The sequence below is a fragment of the Anarhichas minor genome, unplaced genomic scaffold (genome assembly GCF_050575085.1).
Source record: "Anarhichas minor isolate MPS153535 unplaced genomic scaffold, ASM5057508v1 ptg000020l, whole genome shotgun sequence".
NCBI classification, from domain to species: Eukaryota; Metazoa; Chordata; class Actinopteri; order Perciformes; family Anarhichadidae; genus Anarhichas; species Anarhichas minor.
This window is the reverse complement of record NW_027466466.1, coordinates 3,464,492-3,492,243: the sequence shown is the minus strand read 5'-3', so window position 1 is coordinate 3,492,243 and position 27,752 is coordinate 3,464,492. Positions and strand designations below refer to the sequence as shown.

At 42.0% G+C, this 27,752-nt stretch overlaps 1 protein-coding gene across 1 annotated transcript in view; it reads left to right on the top strand.

Annotated features, from left to right (window-relative positions):
* Positions 1–297: 297 nt before the first annotated feature.
* Positions 298–27,752, top strand: part of ntsr1 (neurotensin receptor 1 (high affinity)) — a 32,770-nt gene continuing 5,315 nt past the window's right edge. Inside the window, exons 1-3 of the mRNA XM_076095535.1 lie at positions 298–948; positions 17,934–18,135; positions 24,698–24,782. Coding sequence (XP_075951650.1) covers positions 298–948; positions 17,934–18,135; positions 24,698–24,782 — 938 coding nt within the window. The remainder of the gene's footprint in view (positions 949–17,933; positions 18,136–24,697; positions 24,783–27,752) is intronic.

Below are 27,752 nucleotides of genomic sequence, written 5' to 3'. Positions count from 1 at the left end.
CAGATTAAATGCTGATTTTTATCGAGTTGTTGGTCTTTGCACGTTATTTCTGTTCTCAAAGGTGAAACATGAACGGAGAAAATATTAACGGCACCACTAACTGAATGGATGTGCGTCATCGAAGCAGATCCAATAGCGAGCGCTCCTCCGTGTCGTGCCTCATATAAAGAGCTCTTCTCCTCCGACTCTCAGAGACTGAACCTGTGTTACTCCGGCTTGAAGTGAAAGTCAAACAGATGGCCGCTCAGTTTAAACAAACATACTTTCAGTTTCAATATTTCCACATATAGAGCTGAAATGGATTTAAATCTCACACTCTCCGGACGCGATTTGGGCGCGCTGGCGCAGAGACTCTTTGGGAACAACTCGCTGTTTCCATTTGAAAACACCACTAAGACAGATGGGGAAGACTTGGAGGTCAACACGGATGTTTACTCCAGGGTGATAGTCACCGTCATCTACGCTGCTCTGTTCGCCGTGGGCTCTCTGGGGAACTCTGTCACCCTGTACACCCTGCTGACCAAAAAGACGCTGCAGAACCTCCAGAGCACCGTGCATTACCACCTGGCCAGCCTCGCCGTCTCCGACCTGCTGATCCTCGTGCTCTCCATGCCCATCGAGCTCTACAACTTCATCTGGTTCCACCACCCGTGGGTGTTCGGCGACGGCGTGTGCAGGGGCTACTACTTCCTCCGGGACAGCTGCTCCTACGCCACGGCGCTCAACATCACCAGCCTGAGCGTGGAGCGCTACATGGCCATCTGCCACCCGTTCAAAGCCAAGAGCATCATGTCCCGCAGCCGCACCAAGAAGCTCATCAGCGCCATGTGGCTCGCGTCCTTCGCGCTCGCTGCGCCGATGCTCTTCGTCATGGGCCAGGTGATGCGTAAAGGCGAGAAGATATGCACCACCATCGTCTCTCCTGTCACTATTAAGACCGTGCTACAGGTGGGTGTCTTGTTGCTGGTTTTAGTGTTGGATTTGGGACGTTACATAGTTTACATGTCTGCCATAACGCTTGACAAACTACAGTTTTACGCCCGAATGTGTCTCCAAAATCCCGTTTTTTTGCGCACCGATATCTGGTGATTTTTACTGCAAACTACACTAAAATACATCATAGCCTTCACTGAAAGGAGGTCAATGTTATTAAGATATTTAGGTTTTAATACAACATATTAAGATCATTTAGCCACATGTTTGTCACCTCACTGCAGGTTTATTTCTGTCAGGAAACTGGCATTCTCACCAACATCAATAACATGATGCTTCTTTCAGCTAAATGGAGAAATGGAAATTGCAAACTACCAGATGATCAGTTCTTAATAATTGAAAGGAAAAAGAGTCTAAAACTAAAATGCTGAGCTAAATTCGAGCAGCTCGCAGGATGCTGCAGGTGTGATGTGTTCTCCAGTGGATGGGTGTCCTCGTGGCTATGCGGGTAGGGCTGAAATGATTGGCGTTTCATGCAATTCATTGATTGACAGAAAATGAATCTGTAATATGGATCATCGATGACATTTTTTTTTCAAGCAGAAATTCCAAAGGTCAGCTTCTCAAATGTGAGGATGTGTTGCTTTTTTTTTTTTCTTCTTGCATGATGGTAAACTTGATATATTTGGGTTTTGGACTATTTGAATACAGTCACCTTGTGACACAAGACAGTTTGTGACTCTCGTGATGATGACGACATTCTGAAAAATAAAATAATAATAACAGGCATTCATTGAAAATCCTAGAAGGCTTCTTGACAGCACGTGCCACTGTTCTAACGTGATTTCCAGAATGTTCAAATGAAAATAATCTTTTCTTTTGACAACAAATATATATATTTTTAACATGTTTCTTAATCCAAACAAAGATGGTGACCAGAAATTAAATACCTCCTCACTCAATTTGTACAATATGAGCCAAAATTTAAATTCTTATTAATCTTATGTTGGTTTATACTGACGTTACTTTCCAATCTTCTGTCAAGCTAAATTTCACCTCTTTCAAATGTTTCATCACTGATGTGAATGATTTTGTCGTGGGCATTATCATTTAATAAAATGTATTTGATTGCATTTATCTGGGTTCACTTTTTAATGTATCATTGCATTACTGCATCTGCTTTGTTAAAGCACTTTGCAACTATGTTAAGAAAAGTAAAAATAAAGTCATTATTATTAGTATCATAAAAACAAGAGCATTTCATTTCTGGCTGCCTGGATTAGGAAATAAAACAGTTGCAACCTGAGAAACGGGTTAGAAAGGCTTTTATTTTGTAGCAGACTGAACATGTCTTTCCTCCACATGGTCAGAAGAGTCTTTGAGCAATTTTTGGAAATTCCTTTGGAAGCAGCCTTTTTTTTTGTGGAACATTTGATGCTTTCATCTCTTTGACTCGAATGTAATGGGGGAAAAAAAAGCTTAAAGACAGTACTTGCTATGGCAAAATAATTATTTTACTATTTAAACATATCACTGCCTTCATCTGAACATTTAATTGTTAACCAGGCCAGGGGCGTAAAGTGAAGGGGCCCCTTTCTCACTTCCTACCTCTCTACTTCCAGCTTCCTTGCTGGGACCCCACCCACCTTCGACCTAGGCCTTCATTTTGATCTCAACTACACACCCGTAAATCTTCACGATGACATCTTGCACATATGCAAAGCTATTGCCGTGACAGAACATTATAAACAGCTGGTGACTCACAAGGTGAAAGCATTATTACGCTTGTTGAGCTTGCAATAATGATAAAAGCCAAGGCCCTGGGTTCCCAGCTCCAGACCTCCTACCTGCCCATTCTCCACTCTTCTCTGCTCTACCACACCTGAACCAGCTGATGCCCACACCCTAAGCAAAGACACACCGATCTGTGGAATGCGGACGGGAGCTGTCACCCGTGACCAGTCTATTATGGTTTATAATAAGGGCAGGGTCCCTGCAGATACAGACACCTCAGTTTCAAGTGCGTCATGAGTATTGATCGAGAGGGATTGTTACTGTGTGAGCCTATACATCGTTTCTTCGTCATTGTGCCTTAAACGTAAAGAGCCTGAGTGATAAACGCGGAGAGAGTGACACCCATTCTTTCACATTCTGAGCACAGTGGCCCCCTCTAACAACAACAACAAAAAAAACATTTCTCAAGACTTTCCCCGCCGCTCGCCCGAGATAAATGGCTTTGTTCTGCAGGTCGTAGTTCCCGTAAATGATTAGGCCAATCTGCCCGTCTTTGTTTACCGTCCACATACTTAGCACTGCCTCAGAAGCCCCGACTGATGCGATTTGGGTTTTGAGAGAATTGGAAATGATTGGGTGAACTGTTTTGTGGATGCTCTGTCACTCTGGCGCAGCATTACTCAGCATGAGACAAAAGGGAAAAGGAAACGGGATATCAGCTGGTGCGTCTGTCTTCACCTTCTGTGTAATCAGTACAATCACCATCATCTGTCTTCTGTGTGTCTACTGTCTCCTCTCCTTCTGTGTGTCTACTGTCTCCTCACCACACTGATATTTGTTCCGTTTGTCTTTCCATGTCTTGTCTTTTGTTTATTCTTGTTTTTGCCTCTTCTATTAATCACTCCTGTAAGACAGTAACTAACTGAAGCATTGCCATGGCCAACAGTTGTTATCTTCCGTTGCTTTCATTGAGGCTATTGGCATTCGTGAGCCAGGCTCCGGCAACTACTCCGTGTTAATGGAGAAACGTTTTTCCCACACAAGAAGTCTTACCCTATAGGAATCATATAAGACTGTGTAATATTTCCCACTTGATGTAAAAAAGCAGAACAATAAATAAGTTGGGACGTCTGGGGACGTCGTGTGACGCACACCGACACGGGGGGAACCATCAAATTGCTCCCATTACGTTTTAAAAGTGCACCGTGCATATGTATATGGATGATGCAGTACAGACTGGTTCAGTAGACGTCCTGCTGCTGTGGATGGTCCCCAAACACTCTGCTTGTTTTGACAACAGTGTGTGACACTGAGGGGAGAGAGGGTGTGTATGTGTGTGTGTGAGAGAGAGAACTGAAGTGAAATGCAATGCAAAGATGAGGAGGTCAGAGAAGAAGTGGGGAGAAGAAGTGTGGGGGGGGGGGGGCTGATCCCATGTAGATTAACAGGAGGAGCGTGCACCACCGGGGTTAGGATTTCAATTCCCCTGTTAGTTAGCCTGCAGGCTTATTTAACTGTGGTGCTGGGAGTGAGACGGTGCTGTGAATGGCAGAGATAGTTAATGCAGAACATCTGAAAACTATCTGAACTTCTTGAAAAGACAAATGTTCAGTGTTGCCAACTCTTTTCTGTTGAAAGTAGCTTCAAAAGTTGCGAAATCTAAGTTGCCAAGTCGGCATGACTCAAAACCCATCCCTTCAGGCCTCCCTCCAAAGCCACTCCCCCAAATTTACCATTACGAACATAAACAGCAAGTATGGCTTTTATTCACACTCATAGCAGTGAAGCTAGCAGCTTGTGGAAGACTCCGGTCACAAGCAATGAGTGCACGTGCAGCAATGTTGCCAGGTGGGAAATGTAGAAGTTCAAAATTATTGAATTTTCAGGGAATTAACATACTCAAGTCATTACCACAAGAACAAATATTGGTAAATGTGTAATTTTACAAAACACATATTTAAACTACTTTTTCACATGGCACTAGGCCCAGTTTAATATAAAACACAATTTTATATAGTCGGGGGTCCCTGCTCCATCTCTCTATCAGTTTGAGGGTCCTTGGCCTGAAAAACGTTGAAGACCCCTGATCTATTCTAGAGGGTAATATTATCCTACAAATACGATCATTTTCATACATCATATACGACACATACATCACATTCATTTCCTGTGGCTGCTTCAAAATAAAAGCGAGCCAGCGTTTCGCTAGTTCTATGCTTTTAATGAGAAGCAGCAGCAGGAAAGTGCAGTGAGATCATTTCTGATTAAAACATTTTTGTGTAATTTTTCTTAATTCTGGAGCGGTGACCTCATCTTTCAAAGTTTATTTCTAGAAAATTCTTGATTTATTGATCTTCCTTAGGCACCGATTTAAAAAAAACTCATTGACATGTGCATGTGTGTAAACTATTTACTGAGACAGAGGAGGAGTGTATTGGGGGGGGGGGGGGGGGGACACCTTTCTCTCTTTTCTTCAAGGCTGCAAACTGGTAGTGAAGTTTACTCGCTGCAGTTTAACAGTAGGCTCATTTATTTCAGGTACACATATTCTTTACATGCTGTGCGTGTAGGTTGGTGCTGGGGTGTGTGCACTTACCTTGGCCGGTGTGACTGAACTCCTCCTGAGTGGTCTCCTGCTGTTCAGGAGTCTCTGCTTCGGTTTTACAAGGTCATGTTGTTTGTGCAGCAGAATAAGTTAGAACTGCAAAACTGACTGGTTCATCTAGAGAAGAACTTTATATAAATATATGTTAATGTATTTTTTTTCACTAAGTACCTCTATACTGTAGTCTGCTAGAGGCCATTATTGGGTTAATTCATCAGTCTGAATTGAATACTTCCCATACGGCGGGATCTTCGTGGCTGACTATCACTGATCTACCGAGCTTTCTGTAAGAGCATAACGGCCGTGTGTGATTTGAGACACCACTATGTAAGTATACATAGTGTGCACAGTGTACTACATGGAAGTGAACTAATGGAAGTATCCAAATTGAGACAGAGCATTTATGTTAGTGTGTGTGTGTGTGTGTGTGTAAGGCTATAGTAGGAACACATCTTTGTGTTTGTGAATGCACGATCGTGGTAACTATGCTTGTCAATGAACATGTTGGTCAAATCTAAGCCGAATTGATTTATTTAAAGACAATGGTGCACACGGCAGGTCACTTCAGATAAAGGGTAACTTAGGTATTTCAAGCTGGACCCTATTTTCCAACGTTTTTGTGGTTAAGTGACTAATGGGGACCTACATTTCTTAAATTGGTCCAGTATTGACGGAGAACCATAGTCTGCATATAAGAAGTGGATGCCATTTTCTTGCAACCAATGAACGTGAGTGAATATATTTGGAATGCGGAGGAGTGATGTAGTGACGACTTGTACGGCTCTGGTAGTGAGGTAGAGGTAGTGGCCTGTCAATCACGAGGTATCCACGTCCTAAAGCATACTCCGCTTTATGTTATATTTGACTCTCAATAGGACCATAATTTACGTTAATTGTAACATTTTGGTCACCTGAAATTGTCTTATTTTCTCCTCCCTCTCTTGTCACTTCTGGTTGCAAAAAAAAAAAAAAAAAAAAAAGATGGCGACGGCCAAAAACATGGTGACAGACAAAATGCCGAACTTGAGGCTTCAAAACCGCATTCCACAAACCATGGGTGAAGTCATGGACAGAGTCAAAGCTCTGATTTTACTCAATAATACATTCCTGAAATTGTGATGGCCCTTTGTTTGGTTGTGCCAAAAAGGCAGGTACATGTAATTGGTAAATGGGGCTGGACTGGGAGCACCTGGTCCCAATCATCCCATTCATTACTTAAGTCGACGATGATGAAGTGCTGACTTAAAGCTAGGATGTTTACAGCCGCTTCATGAGCAGTAGGTGTTTCACAGAATAGTCGACTTTCAAACCCACTCGTGGCTACTACTGAGCATTGCATTGTAGACATTGTAGTGTACATCTGTGGTCTGCAGTCAAACAGCCTCTAGCTCAGACAAGCCTGCTGGGAGATAAGCCCAATTTAGATTGCAATTCAGACCGCCTCTCAGAGCCAATCTAGGACTTTCACTTACCCCCAGGTGGGTCCTGCCTACATTAATTAACCCTATACTTGTTGTATTTGAGACCTTTTTGATGAAAATTAATCATTGATCAAAAATGATATCTCCCGCGATTAACTACTTTTTTGGGAGTAGTTAATGACTACTAAAATGCAGCAGTCCTGAATGCCCTAGCTAGCAGTAGCATTGGGTAGCCCTGTCTGCCTCCTCAGTACATTTAAAGCAACAGTTCCAACAACGCCACTTCCCTTGCACAGTAAATAGTTCTGCACATAACCCACATATCACTTTAATACCACAGCATGTCTGCGTAGTTCACAATTTAATTTGTAAGTGGAGATGAAATATCTTCACAAGAGACACTAGAGAAGAGTCAGATGTGGGTGTTTTTGCGTGTGAAAGCCCACGAGGCAAGTGGCATGTATCTTAGGCAGAGACCTTTCATCTAAACAATGTCACCATGATGTAAATATTTGGATTGGTCCCTGCTGAAAGTGGGATGGATGTTTATTTAGATATGAGGATATGAACAAGCCATGCATGGCAATTAGGAGTGCAGTGTGCCTGGGGGGAAAGATAATTGGGCTGTCTATGCAAACACTCACTAAACGGAAGTCAGTTACTTAAGGGTAATAAATATTTAATGAAAGAGCAGTAGAACTTCTTTCCCCTTTATGTGGAAAGGGGTAAAAACAAGGAGAGGCCAAATTGTTACATGTTATTACAGACATAAGGCTATTTCAGTTCTAGCCCTGGAACAAATTTTTGTGTTAAAATTGACAGCTTCTTTATGTGTTTCAGAATTGTCCACTAGATGCACAATCTGTTACACCCGTTCCCTGAGACCTCATCAGCCTCGACACCCTGCCTGTCTCCCCAGCTGCACCTCAGTGGCTCGTTAGTCTAGGGTTAATTCAACTTGCATAGTGTTAGAATTAATACCGCGCCAGTGTTTATATAATTCTCAGCGGTTGTGAGTTAAACAGAAGTGGAAATATTACAGGACAACGTTCCTTTTGCTTTTTGGTGACATAGTGCCAGGAAACCAAAACTGGATTTTGCTCTTCGGTCCACAGTGGGCTTTCCATTTGGGAAACACACGACCAGCCCATTTGAAGGTATTCCCGCTGGCGGGCCATGGATTTTATACCTGGGCCTTCACTGCTGTCCTGCAGCTGAAACACAGCTATGGTTATTATTTGTTTCATGTAAAAATGAAGCTCAACACCTATAAATACACTTACTGCAGAGTGCAGAAGAATACGCCGAGACTGTGCTGTGCTTTGCCTGTGAGTGCTTTGGGGCGGCTCACGGCAGCGCCCGCTGCTCGTACACGACAGTGCAGAACGGTACGTATATTATTATTTGTAAAAACAAGTTGTACAAATAATATATAAACAAGCATATTAAAGCTACTGCAGATGTAAAAACAAACGCAGTTGACTTACCAAAGCTGTTCACTTACAGACAAACTCCATCCTCCTTTCTTTGTTGATAAAGAGTTTAATAGGTCGGTCGAAGAAAACAGAAATGGACTTGTGAGGGTAAGAAACTGAGGCTCCCGATGTAACCTATTGTCTGGATAATTACTTTTCCAAAAATTGGTGTCATTTTGTTCGTGTAAAGTTCCAATAAAGTATTACTGATACCTATTTGAAATTTGCGTTGAGTCTCTCTAGAAAAGTCAGCAACAGTCAATGCGAGAGCTCTAAAAGTGTATCCAAAATTTTGTATCCACTTTACACTCGTTTTTTAAAAGAGAGTGCCATTGCTGATGTACATATTTACTGTACATTGAGAGAGACTGAACTGGGCTAGAAACAGTGTGAACACAGCGGACTTTGTAGGGAAGACAGTGTGAGAAAGGTTTGAGTGAACATGTCAGCGGTACTGTTGTATTTAATGTTGTTGCTCAGCCATTTGGGCTTTGTCTTCTCCTTCCTTTGTTTGTATTTTATGGAATCTTGACGAGGACGGCGGTTTCATTGCCTGGCCATGGCCATTCAAGCAATGGAATGTGTGCAAGGAAGAAAGAAAGAAGGATGGCACAAACAGGAAATGCCAGATGTTATGCTACCATGGGGAGATTGTATAAAAGTGTTCACATACACATTTGCGGAATGTAAAGCATGCCCTGCTGGCAAATCGATGGGCATCACTGAAATTGCATTATTGTGCAATGGCATTGAGTCCAAAAACCCATGTGACAGAATGACAAAATATGTGGTTACAGACGGAATGACAGTCTGACGTTCTGGTAAACATAAAAGGTTTACGAGACACTTTAATTGAATATGACAGTGGAGGTAGGAAACTGAATGATTCTTGTGGACTGAAGTTTTCGTGCCATTTTTCAATGTTAGAGACAAAGTAAAAACATTTTGTAACAATTACAGGCAGAGCTTGTGTGTGTTTTAAAAATGTTGTCTCTTTTGTACAAACAAAAAATGAACGACACTGCACTGCCCACTGAGAAAAGGAACCCAATGAGGAAATGACTCATACGCACTTGAATATAATTAGAAAAGTGGCACACTTTCTCTGGAGGACAATAATACCATCACTGCTGCCAACATGCTTCTGGAAATGCTCTTCTCTTTTTATTTCCCAATAGAATCTCTTAATTATCCGTAGCACTTGATCTTTATACATGTGCATTATTTTGAGCACTAAAATTTTTACATTATTATTTTCTCTGTAATTGCACCTACCGTGCTCTTTATGTAGAACCATGACATTACACTGTGGAAGGCCTTAGTGTTGATCAGAGCATGTGAGTGGACTGTGGAGCACGAGCGGAAGGATTTTGAGCTCCGATGTTGCTCGCCCGACCAAGTGTGTATCTGTGTATTCAGCTCGGTGACTGCAAAGGACTGTTTCAGACTTGTGTAATACAAAAAAATGTCACTATAGATGAGATTGAATGTGTATACATGAATAGTAGTGTGATTTATCTAGAAATCATCATTAACTCAGTTTATATGAGAACGAAATATAAGACTTCAGCCATGATTGTGAAATCAAATGTGTTGAATCAAGTGAGGTTTTGATTAAGTTGAAATAATAATGGTTCTTATAATGAAATGTTTAAGAATAAGACATGAGAGTATGAAAGTTTACCAAGATAAATGTAAGGATTTATCACTCTTTGAATTTATACGTTTGTGAAATAAGGAAATGAAGGAGCTGATTAAAAGTCCAGAGAGTTCCAAGCGGGCGCAGATGGCTGGTAAAAAGGGAAGTACCCAAATTAAAGTAGTAGTTTTTAATTAACAGAACAGGAGGGCATTGGTTCATGACTGAGGTTGTCCTGAGCGGATTACCTAAGGCTGGGGTATTCAATTAAAAGTCATCGAGGTCCAGTTAGAGAGAATTCCCTCAAGCAAAGGTCTGAACAAAACAATGTCTAACTCGAGTATGATTTAGTCCCATATGTATTGATGTACAGTTGTATCAACATCTGTATGTAATCATCAACTGACTGTGAAATCAAATAAAGAAAGTTCAATTGAATAATATGTTAATAATATTTACTGTCAGATTTCAAATTGAACTGGATGAATTATAAATACATAATCTAATAATAAATAAATGTTCTCTTAATTAATTAATTTAACTCAACCGTCTTTGCCCTGCAGCTTTAAATTCAGTTAATTCAGGGTGAAGTGAAGTCAATCAAAAAAGCCACAATTGTAACGGGTGTGGTAAGGACCCAGCAGCAGTACGACAGACACACGGAATAGTTGGAACAGAACTTTATTCCAGGCAGAACATACAACAGGCAAACAGGGGAGAAGGCAGACAGGAACCAGAGGAAGCAGAGGCAGAATCTCGTGGTCGGGGACAGAAGGCTGAGTTGTTTATCGGGGCCGAGGCAAGGCGGAGAAGTCCAAGCAGGCAGGGTCAGTAACGGGGAAAACAGTCGGAGGGTAAGCGCAGCAAAGTCTGGCATAATCCGATCTGGCAGTGAGTGTGTGTGAGACTGGGGTCTAAATAGTGCAGCAGAGTGAGCAGGTGAGAGTGATTGAGCTGATGAGGTGGGTGTGACTAACAGGTGCACTGAATGAGCTGATTGGTTGAGTGAGCGAGAGTGACAGGAGAGAAGGGGCACAGCTGTGACAACAATATTATATTCTCATCTTCTAAAAAGAGAAATTTGTGTGCAGGGACTCTTTTCAGCCGCATTCCCGTCTCTGTTAACATCATTGTTGGGCAGTGAATTCATGTGTTTGGATTCTGATCATATTGGGCTCTATTTTCTGTGCCTTCATTTTGGATGTGAGTGGGTACGTTTGCTCAAAAGAGTTGTGCTTTGTCTCGTAGCGGCGCTTCACCTTGCTGCTTTTAATAATCTCCACGGTCTCTGAACATGAGGCATACTGGTTTTGAACTGCCCATGTTAAGAATGAAGATATAAGAGTCTGTCCATTATTGATTGAAAGCTGTGGTTCAGCTGTCCACATTTCTCTTTTTTGTGTGAAATAACTTCTCTGACTCACATATTTCTCCTGTTGGGTCTCTCTCCAGTCTGTGTGAATATCTCCCTGGAGTTGTGACGCGTATCAGAATGCACATATCTGATTGGCCGAGTATCATCATGTGATGTAATTTACAACCCATGTAATTGGTCGGTGTGTTTCCTGGACCGCTGAACGAGTGCCGTAAAGGCTAGAAAAAGGCGCTCGTTAAAATAGAAGCACTCCGTCAAAATTAAGTAATTCTCAATTATCTATCAGTTGTAGGTCCAGGTCCAGATACAACGGTGTCTGGGTCCGGACCTGGGCCGTGGTCCGCCTATTAGTGACCCCTGACCTGAGGCATGAACTTGTGAGAAATGGGGTTGATGTTCAAGTCAAGTATTTTGTTTGTTTTAGGAAATCATGTCACCTGGTCTGCCTCATGCTTACTGATGAGCTAATGTAGAATGACCAAATAGAAATAGTAAGAGATGAATAAGAGCCCTAGATTTTAGAGAAGTAACCGAGACCTCATCAAGTGCTGGGGGACACTGTGTGTCTCTGAACTGTGATTGAAGATTCAAAAATTCTTTTTGCTTGCAGCCTTGTTCTTTATAATCCAAGGAGGTTGTAAATAGAACAGCAATAGGAAAATAACATGGGGACAGAGTTTAATTCAGTTGAACTAATTCTGAGATGATTGCATTTACAACATCTGATTGATGTCGCTGTTTTGTTGCTGGAAGGCTCTGGATTTCTGAAAAAAAGTAATCCATCTCCGTTGAAGGAAACGTTTCTTTGTATTCATTATAATTAAAGTGAAACGGGTTTCATTCAAGTGTCAATTGGCCTCTCTGCAGTAATGTAAAAACATGGATTGTGTGGCTAAGCCAGGTTCATAGACCAAAGCTCTTGTCGGAAGTTCTAAACTCAAAAAGTTAATTCCCCTGCTGCAAAAGTATCCTTGCAGCTTAAATAAGGAATCTGTCATTAACTTAAGTGTTTCAACGTAGTTTCTTTAACATCAAGTCACTTCAGGTTCTATTGGAAAGGATGAATCACATTTGCACAGGTCTATTTTGATTAGAAACTGTGACTAAGTAGGCAGTCTAATCTCTACCAAGTATATGTGCGGGCTGGTCTAAAGTCTTGAGTGTGAGTTTCAGGGTAACAACAGAAATAATAACGCTACCTTATTCAAACGGACAGCTCACAGGCGCGCAAGCAAGTCTGTTGACACCGACCAAACATCCACCACCGTCTCCTGTGAGAGTTGTCAAACCGATAGAAACTGAAATCTGAGCTGTGCAGGGAAAACAAATCCAAAGGTGTGAAGCACAGTGATCAAAACACACCGTACCAGTGGCAGATGGAGCTATACATGTGTTCGTGTATACATGTATATATATATATATACATGTGCAAGTTTACCAGCTAATAAGTGAGTGAGATATGTCAGCCAGACATAACAACAAAAACAAGGCCTGCACAAGGAAACGCAAACAAAATAAACAGGCTCGTGCATGAAGGCTGAGGAGAGAAATGCTTGCAAACATGTAGACTTTGTTTGCCCTCATCTCCAGTAACTGTTTGGCCTAGTGCTGCGTCATTATGTGACATCTCGTCAAAAGAGCTGGCATGCCTTTGCCAGCACTGTGTGCATCATTCATTCAAACGGAATCAGCAGTGTGTACCTTACGTCTCCATCTGTGTTGAGTTCAGGTTGTGAAAGTGGTGGTGATGAAAACAAAATGAAGACATGAAGATCATTTTATTGTTTCCAGTGTTTCAATTTGTGGCACATGTTGCTGTTGTATGAGTTACCTGCTTTAATGGATTTTCCGGATGAATATTTGTTTTGCCCCAAGGCAGATGATGTCAGCTGCTCAACATGTGAGCGACTACATTTGTACCAATCTTGTTTGTTATGAGCTGCAGCTCCCTCATCCCCCCCCGTTCAGCAGGCAAACATTTCGCGTTGCAGCCTCTCAGGTTTTACACCTACACATTAAAATGTGAGCAGAGCGCGTTATAGCTCCTGCTGGGATGATAACACATAATAATACACGTGCTTTGGGGTCTGGTCACAACAGCAAAATCTGCCATCCTTCACTTTGCTCCTTTAGGCCCTCTCAACACTGGTGCTTATCAGTAAATCTAAGTTGTTGACATATTTCTCGGCACAGCACAGTAATCAATAAACAACATTCTTGGACAAGTGTTTCTTTTCAAGGTGGACTGAAACATTATTGTCACTGAGAAAGCGCTATTTACAGATCTATTGGAACAAGAGGTAAACTGTAGTGGGTCAAGGATAGTGGGGATGTTACATCTAATGTATGATGTGACCAGGTCAAAGAATCTGGACGACAGTCATCAAGGCTGACTGAAACATGGTTCCTTCCTAAGATCCCCAATAATGTCATTACTATAAATAGATACAATGTTTTTTAGATGTGATCGAAAAAGTAAGAGATTCAGAGTTCTGATCTGTGTAAAACACCTCATGATCAGAGCTCTAGAAATATGTATATATTGTTTTGGACCTCACACACTAAAATCCCAAATTATCACCACAATGATTTGCCAATCTCTGGAATTGATCATATTTTCTCTATTACCAATCCTGCACTGGAAAACGTCTCACAATTTTGCAATGTTATTGCTGAGAGACATGCCCATTATGAAAAACATAGAATTTAAGCAACAGTTACAGTCCTTTGCTCTCCCCACAACTCTCCAATGCCACCCACAACAGAGCCAAATGCTGGATCCAATGCCACCCTTGAGGACTGATGAACCTTTTGTTAACAAAGAAGCATCTGCACCAGCATGATTAGGTAGTCAGCTCTCTGCCTGCGATGGTTCCACTAAATTTAATATAGCATGGTCACACCCCCACCTCAAGTCAAACAAGTATCTGGTCACATATATTATGTTCAGTTTGAGGCGTCTCAATTGTTTTCTTTAACAATGGTGGTCTATGGGGATGATACAATATGAATGATATACAGGGAGTGGTCATTGGAATACAAATGTAAAGCAATGCTGAGCAGTGGCACCGAATCCAGTTCTTATTGTACATCTGTGTTATGTACACAACTGCTATGTATAGGTAGGTATTGATGCGACATATCTTTGAAAAGCTAAGATTCTTGTGATTCGATTGATGCAAACCATTTCAAGATACAATCACAACAGCAGGTACAATCAACGCCTATGTCAGACCACCAAAAAACAAACAAACAATTACAAAATTGAGGCAACTCACCTATGAAGCCTCATAGTATTCCACCCATTGATAATATTCAAACAATGGCAAAGGTCCAGACGATCCAATCCAGTAAAATATTTAGTCCAAAACATATTATTACGTCAATAAATACCCACGGACTGCTGTTGCATCATTTCAAATCAGCCGGCAGATATGCCTAATTATTTATGTATTTTCCGTAGTAACTCCAGTTCGCATGTCAACATTGCCGGTATCTGGATCTCAAAATGGCGGCTGCACTCTGACCTTTCGATTGACACCTCACTTGACCCAATAGGTGCTTCCATGTCCTGTCCACAGCCTAGAATAGCCAACGAGAGTCCGCGTTGAAGGAAAGTGCCTGTCCCTCTTCTTTCGTGTAAAGACCGAGCCAATTGCAACCAATCGTTCTGATGACGCTTCGTATAGCCAATGAAATTTTGAAAATGACGATGTGTTGCTTCAGTGGGTAGATTTACAGCCACGACACGGGACGTCACTGCGTAACAGCGAGAGTCTGGTGCCTGCTGCCGTACGTAAAATGCAAAGTGTGTTTTTTGAGAGTTTTGGAGACTTTAGGAAAGTGAATAATGGCGAAATAACTTATAAATTACTGTATTTCGACATAAATACGCTTTAGTTTGAATTATGAATACACATTTTGTAGATTGCCTTTCCCCAGTGAGTCTGCTGATCTGTTGGGGGAGGGAGGTGTTTGTGTGTGTGAAGTTTTATTACCCCTTTGTTTCACCGTGTGTGTGTGTGTGCGTGTGTGTGTGCGTGTGTGTGTCTGTGTAGGTGTTACTGCTGATCTGGGGGAGGTATATAGATAGAGTAGATATATAATTTATATATATATACACCCACATAAGGAGGTGTGTGTGTGTGCCTTACCCCCCTCTGTATTTCATTGTGTGAACTGCTGACGTGTGAGAATGCAGAAAAGATGGAAAAGTTTTGTAAATGACGAACTGTTATTTCTTTATTTTCACATAATAGCCAATCATCTGATGTAGATTCAGATCAGGAGTGGGTTAGGCCTTTTTAGCCTAGGTATGTGACCATGGTTATGGGTCTCCAAATGGCCTTTTTTGGAAAATGCCTAGACATACCCTTAGAAAAACATGTGTCAAATATTCATTTTCTGTGATATTGTTATCAAATCTGAACTTGGACTAGGTAAGGCTTCATGCTGTGGTCCCAATGTGTTTTCCAGCTAATAAGTGCCAGCTATAGTCATCTGCAGGCAGCTGTTTGCAAAAAGATATTCAGGCGGAAATAAAAACCTTCTACTTCAGTGTGTTCAAACTTCTATTACTCAATGCCAGTAGCACTTACAGTGATTCTGATTCTGACTGTTGGGGAAAAACTTCAGTGTTACCTTTCAAAAGAGACCAAAACCATGCATGTACTCTAAATGGTTCAAGAACAGCTTTCAATTTACTTTGGGTATGTCTTGGATAGGTGTTTTAGGCTAATTTTACAGTAATGGTAACAGGGTAACTATCTAAGACAGATTATTTTTTCTCTGATCCCAGCTTGTGTTGATTTCCTTCTCTGACAGCATCGAGTCTCCATCGTGTCATATCCCTGAACCCCACCAATCCAGATGTGAAAATGAAATAAACGAATGCACCCCTACAGCACAAATGCTTACCTGCACAAACCTCGTTCCCAGCAAGTGATGCCCAACTCCTGATTTACCAATACATTTTGTTTGCTTTAAAATGTATTGGTGTTCTTATTCAGGGTGGGAACCTGCCAGCCTCTCTCAGTCACATCCCAGAGGAAAGACAAGTGCAACAACTGTTGGTCGTAAATCTCTGGTGACAGGGAGGTGAATTAGAAAACACTTAACACTCGATAAGAGTTATATATTGGACACAGTTGCTGCTCTGGCAGCAGTCAGCGAAGAGGACGTCACAGTCCTGTTGTCTTTGTGACCCTCCAACATTCATTTTCAAGATTGTGTAACCTTACACCCCTTTGTATTTTCCTTCTGTATGCATAAAAATATCAAAACTTATCGTTAAAATTTTCACGGTGTCACATTTTCCCCTCCAATCATTTTTGCATAATATCTCAAATTCCTTGCACTTCAGTCTCAATTATCCACAATAGCTCTGACAGTTTCTTTGGCTGCTTCTCGTGTTTTATTTTATTTTTCTTTCCAACCAAGCTGAGGTTTCGCCTCACTCTGAAGCAGGGGTTTGCCTCGCTGCGTCTCTTCTGCTCTCCTTTTCAGCTTTAATCAGTCAACAATGTCTAGGAGGCAGGGGACCCTCAGGAGTCAGCCAGCCTGTTCGTTAAAGCCATTAACATTTGTCATCCGTGATTATCCCTTGGAAAAACAACGGCGCTGCGTCTGTGTGTGTGTGTGTGTGTTTAGTAGGAGGAGAGGGAATGCTGGAGGGAAGAACTGATGTAAGAGCTGTTAGTTACATTGATTAAGGAAGTATCTACACAAATTAACACCCCACACATCCCTCCACGTTTTCTCTCTCCAACGTCCTCTCACGCCAGCTCCACGCAATCACACGGTAGCTCCACTAGGAAGTCAGCTGACATAACGGATGTGAGCAGCACTTCCTCGCTCCTCTTTTTTTTTTCCCCTCCTGGCTCTCGCTCCATTCTTCTCTCTCATTAATCTTCGCTGCTCACTTTATTGTCCCTCTTTTATGTTCCAGCAGCGACGTAGCTGAGTGTGACGGAAATAGTTTGAGCAAGACTTTCCATACTGAATTTGATCAAAGAACTCATAACATGTAATTTCATCTAGTGTTTCTCAAAGGAACTCTTGAATTGCTTAAAAAAAGAAAAAAAAATTGAGTGGGAAGTCAGAATGTTTTCATCGTTCCTTTGCCGGGGAAAACAAAGTTAGGACACTATTGATGTGTTCATATGTCTGCTAAATTGATTTAATCAAAGGAGGATTACAGTGGTTGCAAAGAGGTTTCGAAAAGCACACAAAGTGGCCAGCTCCATAGTTTTGGTGCACCTCTGATTTTGAGTGTAAGTGATTCATCCGACTGTCACCAAGTTCGCCCACAACTCTCGTGCCCTTTCATCCTAAACTGTTGTCCTCCACCACTCTTTTAACATTTTCGAATAGATGTCATGATTGGACAAATTGGATGCTTTCAAGTAATAATCAGGATTATTTTCATATATGTTTATTTTGATGTGACAATACTCCTTCCCACTTCGTCAAAAAGCTAAAGTAAAAAAAGCTTGTGTTTTCTGTTGTTGTGGCCTCTTATTAAGAATGAAGCTGTGCACACATGTGAGTATAACATACACACGGTTCGTCAAATAATTGATCAGTAAGTCGACAGAAATGTATCTGCAACTATTTTATACATATTTTTATACATTATATATATATATATATATAAATATATCACTGAATATATAGAACATTTTTTATCGGAAAATAAAAAGAAATCTTAGCATGTGATATGTTTTACATTCTATCTTTCCTCCCCTAACAGGTCAACGCGTTTCTGTCCTTTGTGATACCCATGGTGGCCATATCTGCACTGAATGGGATCATCGCCAATCAGCTGATGCGGATGTTCCGTGAGGCGGAGCAGGACAACCGTGTCTGCGTCGTTGGGGGAAATCCCACCATGCTGAATGTCACCGTGGAGCCCAACCGCGCTCAGTCGCTGCGCCATGGGGTTCTTGTTCTCCGTAAGTGCACACCAACCCACTTTACACACAAACATACACGTACTTCCATATTTTGGTACACAGAAGGAGAGATGGTTATTTGATATTTATCTATATAATCGAACACACCGTAAGAATCAACAGTTATCACAGTAAGTAAAGTTATCCGCTTAATGGAGGCTTCAATATTTTAGGATAATGAAACACAAATTGGTTTACTTCCACTGTTATCGGCCCTCTTGTTGCCTAAGAGGTGCATGATAATGCTTGATAATGGAAACGCTGAACTAGTCATAAGCTTGATGTATTCAGAAGTCTATGAACGGAAACAAACAGAACACTTGAATTTCCTAACACTGGTTATTGTTCCCTCAAAGCTCACCACTGGCAAAACAGTTAGCAATGGTCAGTAGGATGAATTAGCATTTCAAAGAGTTGAACTTTATGCCAAAGATCTGCATGGGTGGCTGGTTCTGAAAGGTGACGCCAATGAGAAAGTGCCTTAAACTTGCATTCCTGCTAATGCCCATCAGGGGGCGATTCCTGGTAGCAAATAAATAATTGTTATATTTCTCAGTTTCACCCTTTCTGTGTCACTAAAGTGAGGTACGACGATCCCAGTCCCTTTTGCCTGATGGTGGAAGCTGTTTAGCTGCTCAGTCAGATTGCACATGCATGCAGGAAAAGCCAGTAAGTGATCCATCATGGTGTCAGTGATCTGCACTTCACTTACTCCAACTGAGTAAATGCACCGTATCCCTCACTGCTATCAAGTCAGTGATGTAGTGTGTTACCACCTGGCTCAAGGCTGGCAACAAAAAGGGAGGCCACATGCAGATATCTAACCCAAAACCGTTTATTTAAGCTCCACAACTTCAGCATAGTTGAAACAAGGATGAGGCTGGTGCAGCAGGCCCTGCTGAGAGAGTGCGAGACACTCCCAGAAGTGCTGTCTTTTATGCCTTTTTGGAGGCTCCAATCCGATGGGCTGGTATGAGCAGGTGACTGTCCCAGCTCCTCCCACCAGGAAACCATCACAGAGCAGGAACACAGCCAGCCGAGTGGGAGGGTCGTCACAAGTGGTACATCAAACCAACCAACACTATAATTTAAAATGCTGATTTATTTTGCTTGAAACCATTTTCATATTTGGCTGAAACAATACACAAAGCTGACTGCCAACCTCCCTCTCAAATTTTGATTCAAATCATACCGCTACAATGTTTAGAATTACTAGATTTTTGTAATTGCCGAGATAATTCTGACAATCTCTTGACAAACAGTATAACTACAAGACTTAATGTAAAACATATTATAGTTACTCAAAAGCAGGGAGGCGTATTTGCTTAAATGGCCAGTTTGGGTATTTTGAAGTGGGGCTGTACGAGGTACAAATCTTTAGTTAGTGTATTACTTACAGTACACGGCAGTCGGCACGCTTATGGCGTATTTAAACTGTTACTACTTATACATGAAGAAGTTTCATAAAATAAACACAACAACAAAAAAAGCTATATTTTATTGATACAAAAATAATCAAGCATTAGTTCCTCAGCAAGATTTAGCAAAATGCACAGTGGAATAAATCAGACAGCGTAGCATACTTCTAATCATTCTTGTCCAGGTGGCTGATCAGGTCTGAAAACAGCGAACAAACCACATAGTCCGTCCTGGTGTTGAACAGTCGTATACTGTTTCCTCGTCAGTGTGTTTCCCCCAAACTCAACCTGAACCAACCCTTGTGCTGCGTTCAGGAGAACTTGGAGGCTGGAATTTTCCCCCGTTGAACTTCCCGCCTCCGAACGCTCAAGGGGCAAACGGCAAAACATAAACAAAAACCATGTCATGGCGTACACACAATTGCCGAATAACTTCTGTGCAGAGAAGAACTTCATGATGTTTACCGTAAGCAGGTGCCTAATAAAATGGTGACATTTTTGGACGTCATTTCACTTGCAAACAGGTTTTACTATATGATGGTGTGTATTGTTTGAATTAAATACATGCAAATATACTTTAAGTTGCTTTTTAGTTGATGGTTTATCATTTAATTTGTGTACTTCCATCCTTTTTTAAACAAGCATCTAGGAGCATAAACCAGAGCATAAACCTGAGCAATAGAATAACTCTACTTTTAGTATGTGACGATATGATGTAAATATTGTATATTGTTTCCTTTCAACTGCAAGAGTCACTGCAAATGCACGTCTCTGTATTTTAGCCCCCGTCTCTTGTTTAACCAAGGGCATGTGTAATAAACTCTTGGAGAGCTCAGCTTGACATTTCTGCCATTTCATTCGGGACTTGTAATGAAATGGGTAATGTCTTTCTATAATGGTTCTGCTGTCATTGTTCTGAACTATGTAGCATATCATATTGATTGAATTGAAAGCATAAATGGGTCAAAATTAATGTGGTGGCCAGATGGGTCCAGTTCTGTCTCTCATACTCCCAGTCACAGCAGTCGATGTTGAAATCTGTCCTGATGAGTGAGGATCTGTGTTGCACTTCAGCGTCAATCTGATCAGATTGATAATGCCATGCAATTTCAATTACGGGAAGAGGATTCTTGAAATGATTTCTCATACTGTCGCTGTGATTGCCATCTTTATCACGCAGACGTAATGTAGAGAGACTGACTAATCCTCACTGTCATGTGCTTCAAGGTCTGCACTCATCAATTATGAAAGCTGACTGAGACATTGACCAGAATGGGGCGCAGATCACCCCTCTTGACAGGCCATCCCTCTCTTTCTCCGTCCTTCTTTAACTGAATTAGATCTGCTCTGCGTGTGTGTGTGTGTGTGTGTGTTCCTAACTTAGGTTAAGTTTGGGGATACATTTCAGCCTAAAAAACTATTTATTGGGGATGGCTTGTCCAATTTGGGACAAAAGCTGTGTCCCCATTTGGAAAAAGTTGATTTTGACGTCATTGGTTAGGGTTAGGCAAGTGGTGGTTATTGTTAGGGTAAGTTTGAATGTAAGTCAAAGTTACACCCAAACGTGACCTAAGTATGTGTGTGCATGCAGAGGACTAGAGGACATTTGGAGGTCCACTGTTGATCACGTTTTAATATAAAGGTGTAAAACCTCAACTGTAGTCCTTCCATTTAAACTTCACATTGAAATGAAATGAAGAGCTACCCGGAAGGCAAGGGAATGTAAAACATTTTCAAATCTATGAAAGTAAGGATCTAACAGCAGACTTTTACCAAAATGTAGAACCAATCCTGTTCATTTTTGCCTCGAAATTGTTCCACTTTTCACTTCTGTTAATGGCCTCACTGAAATCCGTAAATGGACTATTCAATTTTCTTATTAAGCTTAAATTCCAAAGCATCTATATTACAATTTGTTGTTCATTTTAAATGTTTCATTCAGTACTCATCCAAACACTTTATGTGTATCCTTGTGGTCAGAGACCGATCTTTTGAATCCTGCATTGTTTACTACGATACCACTGTCCATCGCCGATGGCTGACAGTCACCGATCCACTGAGCCCAGTGCTGACTTTCCATCGGGACTTACTTCTTAATTTGTGTTTTGGAACAAAGGTAAAACATTTTAGAGTTGAAGTTGTGGGGGTGTCATGTTTCAGTCATCACTAGCGGTCCATGGTTCCATGATTCATACGTAAGAATATTCAAAAAAGGGTGGATTGCCAGGGTTTCGGAAATACTGTCTGATAAATGGCTGTGTGTGTGTGTGTAGGCATGCGTAATGACTGACTGACAATGACAAATCACAGTGGCCAGAGCGCTAAGGACGGAGCTGCCACGCTGGAATTGACTCTGGTCAAATGAGATGTCTGGCTGCCGCTGACTTTTTAATAGACTGAATGCATGCAGCGCAAAGACACACGCATTAATGGAACTGGCTCCATCCTCTCCCACTGATTTCACAGCTTGAGTGCGTCTGGGTATTTAAGCATTCCTTTACTGTACCCGTACGTTGATGTTCTTTAATAGCTCAAAGTAACCTTTTCCTACAGCCACCGCAGAATTGAAAAAACGATCAGTGCGAAGTGATGGCGACGTTGTGGGCAAGAGAGTTGTTCTTGCTGCACCCAAAGTGTCATCTGATGAATGCCATCTGTAATGTCACCACAGAGCCGCCAGACAAAAGAAGAGAAAGTGTGCATCAGACTGTGATAATCTCTCCTCACAGGGATGTAGATTGGGACACACGTATCTGTTCAGTCCCCATCGTGTCCCGAATAAGTTTCCTGTAATTTCTAAGATTGGACACTGGCCCCAAAATAGCAACATCTAAGTGAAGTAAGATAAAATGTTCCCATTTTTTTTGTTTTCTGCATTGTAAAATAAAGTCCTTGTAACATGGAGTTTGTTTGCTTTGAATTCTGGAAATGACAACAGGGTTATTTTAAGAACTTACATGGAAACTAGAATTTTACAGCATTTTTCCATAACTAAGGAAACCTTCTAAGGGATTCTATGCAACACCCTTAAGTAAGTCTCTCAGCTAAGGAGAGAGTAACAACCTGTCCTCCGACGCAGTGTACCGCCTTGTCATCCAATAACACGAGCATGGTAGATGTATATGAAAGAAAAAATCTGAAAACCCACAAAGAAACCCAACAGTGCTGTTTGAATGAACTATTGATTTGTGCCAAATCAAATGGCTTATTTATAAACCTTTTGAAACAGGTTCCTTTCCTCTCTGGTGTTTGTTTGAACAGATAAAAGCAGTTTTTTTTGTCTCAAGACTCAAATCAGAACACCGACATCATACACACGATCGAAGCTCATTATGTTCAGTGGATCTCCATAAATCTTTTAAAAAATCCTTTAAGAAAAATATATTTGCTCCTTATAACTTCAGATCATGTCTCACGTTTTCTTCGGTATCAATTGCCCGGGCCCAGAATTCAACCTCTCCACCGAGTTCGAGTCCACTGCAACAAGTTGACAATTCTGTCTGATATATAGTCATTTGGGTGATTGTTGTCAAATGGAACACAAACAGAAAGATTTTGTTAGGTTCAAGGAACCTCTAGACTGTGGGGAAACCGCATGTAATCCAGCCTCTTACACAAAGAGAACCGGTTTCACTTATAAACAAAGCATTTAATACCTCTCATGCTAAAACAATTGCATAGTGGAGTACATTATTTACAGTTACACCGAATATGACCTGCTCACCCAAAAAAGCGACTAGACACACGTATTATTGGACTTATTGTCCTGTTTTATTCAACCTTAAGTCCTCTTGTTTAACACGCTATTTAACTTTACCAGACCCGAAGATATTCATGAAAACTCAAGGGAGTTTGACTCGACCAGTTAAGGCATCACTACTTCAGTCCGCCCAGCTCCACTAAATGCTTGTTATTCTACTTCTCTTAATTGCCCACACGATGTCTATTTTAATACACGGCAAAGGCCCGACGAGAGAGTCCCCGAGCGTCGGTGTGACATTCAATGACTGTCTTTTATGGCTTAACACTTCTATGGTAAACATTCTATATAAAGATAAGGATTTGCAACTTTTGGCAAAAACCTTCACAAGTTTCACAAGCAAATATAAAAGGTGCTACTAAGATACACTTCTAACTACAAATTCTAAAACACTTCTACAATTATGATTTCTTATTTATGAATCAAACTCTTCTATTATAATTTCTTAAAACATAGTTCTAAACCCAAGTTTCCTACAATTTCCACGATGCAGATCGATGACGACCATTAACATTTACCCGGCTTTTATTTTGACTTGGGCTAAATTGGTCTAATGGCACACATAGTGGAAGATATCAAGGTACTTTAATACCCATAGCAACCCTATTGCCGCAATTTGTGTCAAAACATCACACGGCTTCGTCTTGGAGTTATAAGTCAGACAAATCTGAGCGCACAGACATGATATTATTAGATTCAGTGAGAGGTTTTCCTCTGCATCAAAATCTGGTTATAGTTGGATGTCTGTATATCCATGTGTACCACTACCTTGCTAACAGGAACTGCTAACTGCATACTTTTAATGGTACCAATTTGCTGGTGGGGTCTCAGTTTGGTCTGATTTAGTAACATGGTTAAGGTATTATGTTATTTAGTATGGTATGTTGGCAGTTGAACCTGTACAGCCATCTGATGGCTGTGGAAAAACATTTAGCAAAATTGAAGGAATCTAGACTAACTTACTTCTGGTATTAATGCATTTTGTTGTGACACAAAGAGATATCTACGATTTCACTCCTATTCGTGTGTTTTCAGGCTTTACATTTTATAAACAATGAAATACAATTTTAAATGATTTCCCTGTAATTTGCTGGGGCAATTTATCCACATTGTCACTGGGTTGTTGAGCATGATTGCATGGCGGCGCATACTTTGTATTTTCCATCAAACACTTAAAGATGTCATTATTGTGCATGTCCTTGTGTCCTCAATACAAATATACATGTCTGTTATTTGTTCAAGTCTGGTTTTTAAATATGCGCATCATAATCTGCGTGTACAATTTTGCAAATGTTCCCTTTCTGTGTGTTTTATTGCTCTGTATCTGTAGCACTATATCCTTCCTCTTGCCCTCTGACGCTGTCTCTCTCCCTTGTGTGTTCAGGAGCGGTGGTTATAGCCTTTGTGGTCTGCTGGCTGCCCTATCACGCTCGCCGCCTCATGTTTTGCTACGTCTCCTACTGGTCCGAGTGAGTTACGATCCTTCTCCACATCTCACACAAGGGAACCTCCAGTAGTTTTGGTTGCTCTGTGCAGAAACACACCAATGCTGCATACACAGTGCATGTACACCAACACAGACTTTCATATGCATGCACATTACTTTGACATATGCAGAGACCGTAGCATGCACACACGCTAATATTGGCAATAGTTGCATTTACAGGGTCATTAGTTAAGAGCGTCTGACAAAGAGGAGCAGGTCAGATACATCTTCCTGATTAGAATGCCTTCATTAACATTCTCATCCTCGCTCTCTCTCTGACACACACACACACACGTCTCCCTTTCTTTTCTTTTTTCCTAAAACGATTAGTCCTTCCAAACTACAGTGTTGTCCCTAATTAAATCAAAAACACACTTTTCAGTAAATGAGCGTTAGTGCTGGGAAAGCCTCGTATTCTCCTCTATAAGGATGTACAAACAGCAGTTTTTAAGGTTTGCACAGTTCCTCTCTGTCATTGTGGCTTATGAGAAACATTAATCATATTTAGTCAACCTCTTCCTGTTTTGTTTTTGTTTTTGTTTTTGTACATATTGGATTTTTCTTCGCTTTATTGCTGATTAATATTCACGTCCTCATGACAAAAACAGTTGAAAAGAAATGCATTGCTGTGCAAATTAAATGTGTGAAGTTTTTTTTTAAATACCCCCAATGTCAAAAAAAACTTTAGATGTGGGAATAAACATTGTATGTTTAGTTTGCCAATTCTGTCTCAAAAGCCTCACAAGCGTTGTGTCATGCATAATTATATGCATGTTAATAATAAAAACATTCAGTCACATTTACCTTGAGGCAACCAAACTAATATGACTCAAATTAGTGTCTTATTCATAATCAATTGGTATGATTGTTGTTTCACATCATTAAGCAACTAGTTGCCAAGCAGATTATGAGAATACTTTGTTGGTGGGTGAGTTTTCTGCATCATGGCTGCAGTGGAGACATTATTTAGAGGCAAGCACTGTTATTATTCAGACACCCAAGAAAACACAGTGTACCTAACTTAGACACAGTTAGACCTAAGACAGGCAGAGATAGTGAAGGAGTGGGTGTGGTGTGTGACTAAAGCAGCATCCTGTACACCTGTACCCTTTTCCCTCCCCCAACAAGGAGACAGGACACCAGAGATATGTTTCCTGTGCAAGAAATTCCCTTCATTGAGTAGTGACGTATTAACAATTAAAAAGTCCTGCAATGTGTCACTCAATGTGTGTGTTTGTAGACTGGCCCCTAACTACAAATAGCAGATACTGATTGCAGGAGTCCACTGTCTAATTTGAATCCTTTTCCTTTGGAAGTTTGTTGTCATTGAGCTAAGAATCACCTGTTTCCATGAGACAGTGACAGACACAGGGCTCCCCTTTCCTAAATCAGTGGTGCAATGCGCAAATATCAGAGAAAAAAAAGTATTTTGCGGGGGGCTCAGGGCACATTGACAGACTTTAGCCGATTTTGTGCCAAAAAGCACCCGGTGCAGATGAATGTGGATTGGGAGTAGGAGGTATCAGTTAGTGTTGAAGGGACTGGAAGCAGTCCTGACCAGTTCAAATATTTGTCTTTTCTTTCCTGGTAAGAGCAGTTCTCTCTAAATAAAATCGGTCCTTAGTGGATCTGCCTCAAGAGGAAATTGACTTATGTGCAGGAAGCACAAACTCAGAATGTACAAATGCTGCACTTGTCCCACGTTGTGTCAAGGGAGTTCTGGACAGGACCCAATAGCAGACCACGAGACAGGATTGAGGAAACGAAAATACTTTATTTTTACAAGGTACAGCATGCGGGATCGACGGTGTGGTTTTCCGTGGACCGATACCGGAAGACAGGCAGGATACTGTGTGGATCCCTTGGTCCGACACAGGGTTGCAGGCAGATTAACAGGTACTCGAGGCAAAAGATAGTACCGGGTTAAAGCGGGTCCGGGAATGAAGCCTGTATGACGACTGTTCCGGCATGAAGGCTGTACGGACTGACAACACAGGTCTGGAGGAACAGGGTTCAAATACTGCCCAGATCTCATTAGTAGGATCTGGGTCTGGTGTGTCAGCCCGCATGAGGTGATTAGCTTAAGTGTCTGCAGCTGTGTGGCCATGGGAGGTGTCTGGTCTGACAGGGATCCTGACAGTAACCCCCCCCCCCCCTCAAGGAACGGATTCCAGATGTTCAATGTCTGTGGGCGGAGGGGGGTCTGGAGGAGGGATGTCCCAGCAGATACAATGCCAACTAGGGTGGGTGGAGGTAGTCCGGAGGAGGGGTGACTGGATTTGACCGGCCACGGGGCCACAGAAGGCTCCGGATACAAGTGCTCCGGCGGACGGCCGGACTTGCTCCGGACACTGGTGCTCCGGCGGACAGGCAGAAGGGCTCCGGACACAGGTGCTCTGGCGGACGGCCAGACTCAGAGTCGGGGCTCCGGGGAACAGGATGCTGGCCCAGCAGTGGGAACTGGAGGTCGCTGCGACTCGAAGGCGGCAGTGGCGGGAACTGGAGGTCGCTGCGACTCGAAGGCGGCAACTGGAGGTCGCTGCGACTCGGAGGCGGCAGCGGCGGGAACTGGAGGTCGCCGCGACTCGAAGGCGGCAGCGGCGGGAACTGGAGGACGATGCGTCTCGGAGGCGGCAACTGGAGGTCGATGCGGCTCTGAGACGCCGGCGGGCGGGTCCGGGGATAGCTGCTTCGCTGAGGGGGCAGGAACAGGAACTGGAACTCGCTGCGGCTCCGAGGTGGCAGCTCGATACGGAGTCGGGCGGAGCGCCGTCCGAATACGGGGAGCCGGAGTCGGCCGGACCACTGAGTGTTCTGCTACACTAGCTTGGCCCCGTCTCAGGCGGACAAGGCGCTGAACCGCATCATCGGAGTCCACCGGGGGGTCAAAAACCCTCCTCAGATCCTCCACAAAGTCCACATAAGACACGATATTAGGCCGGTCAATACTTAA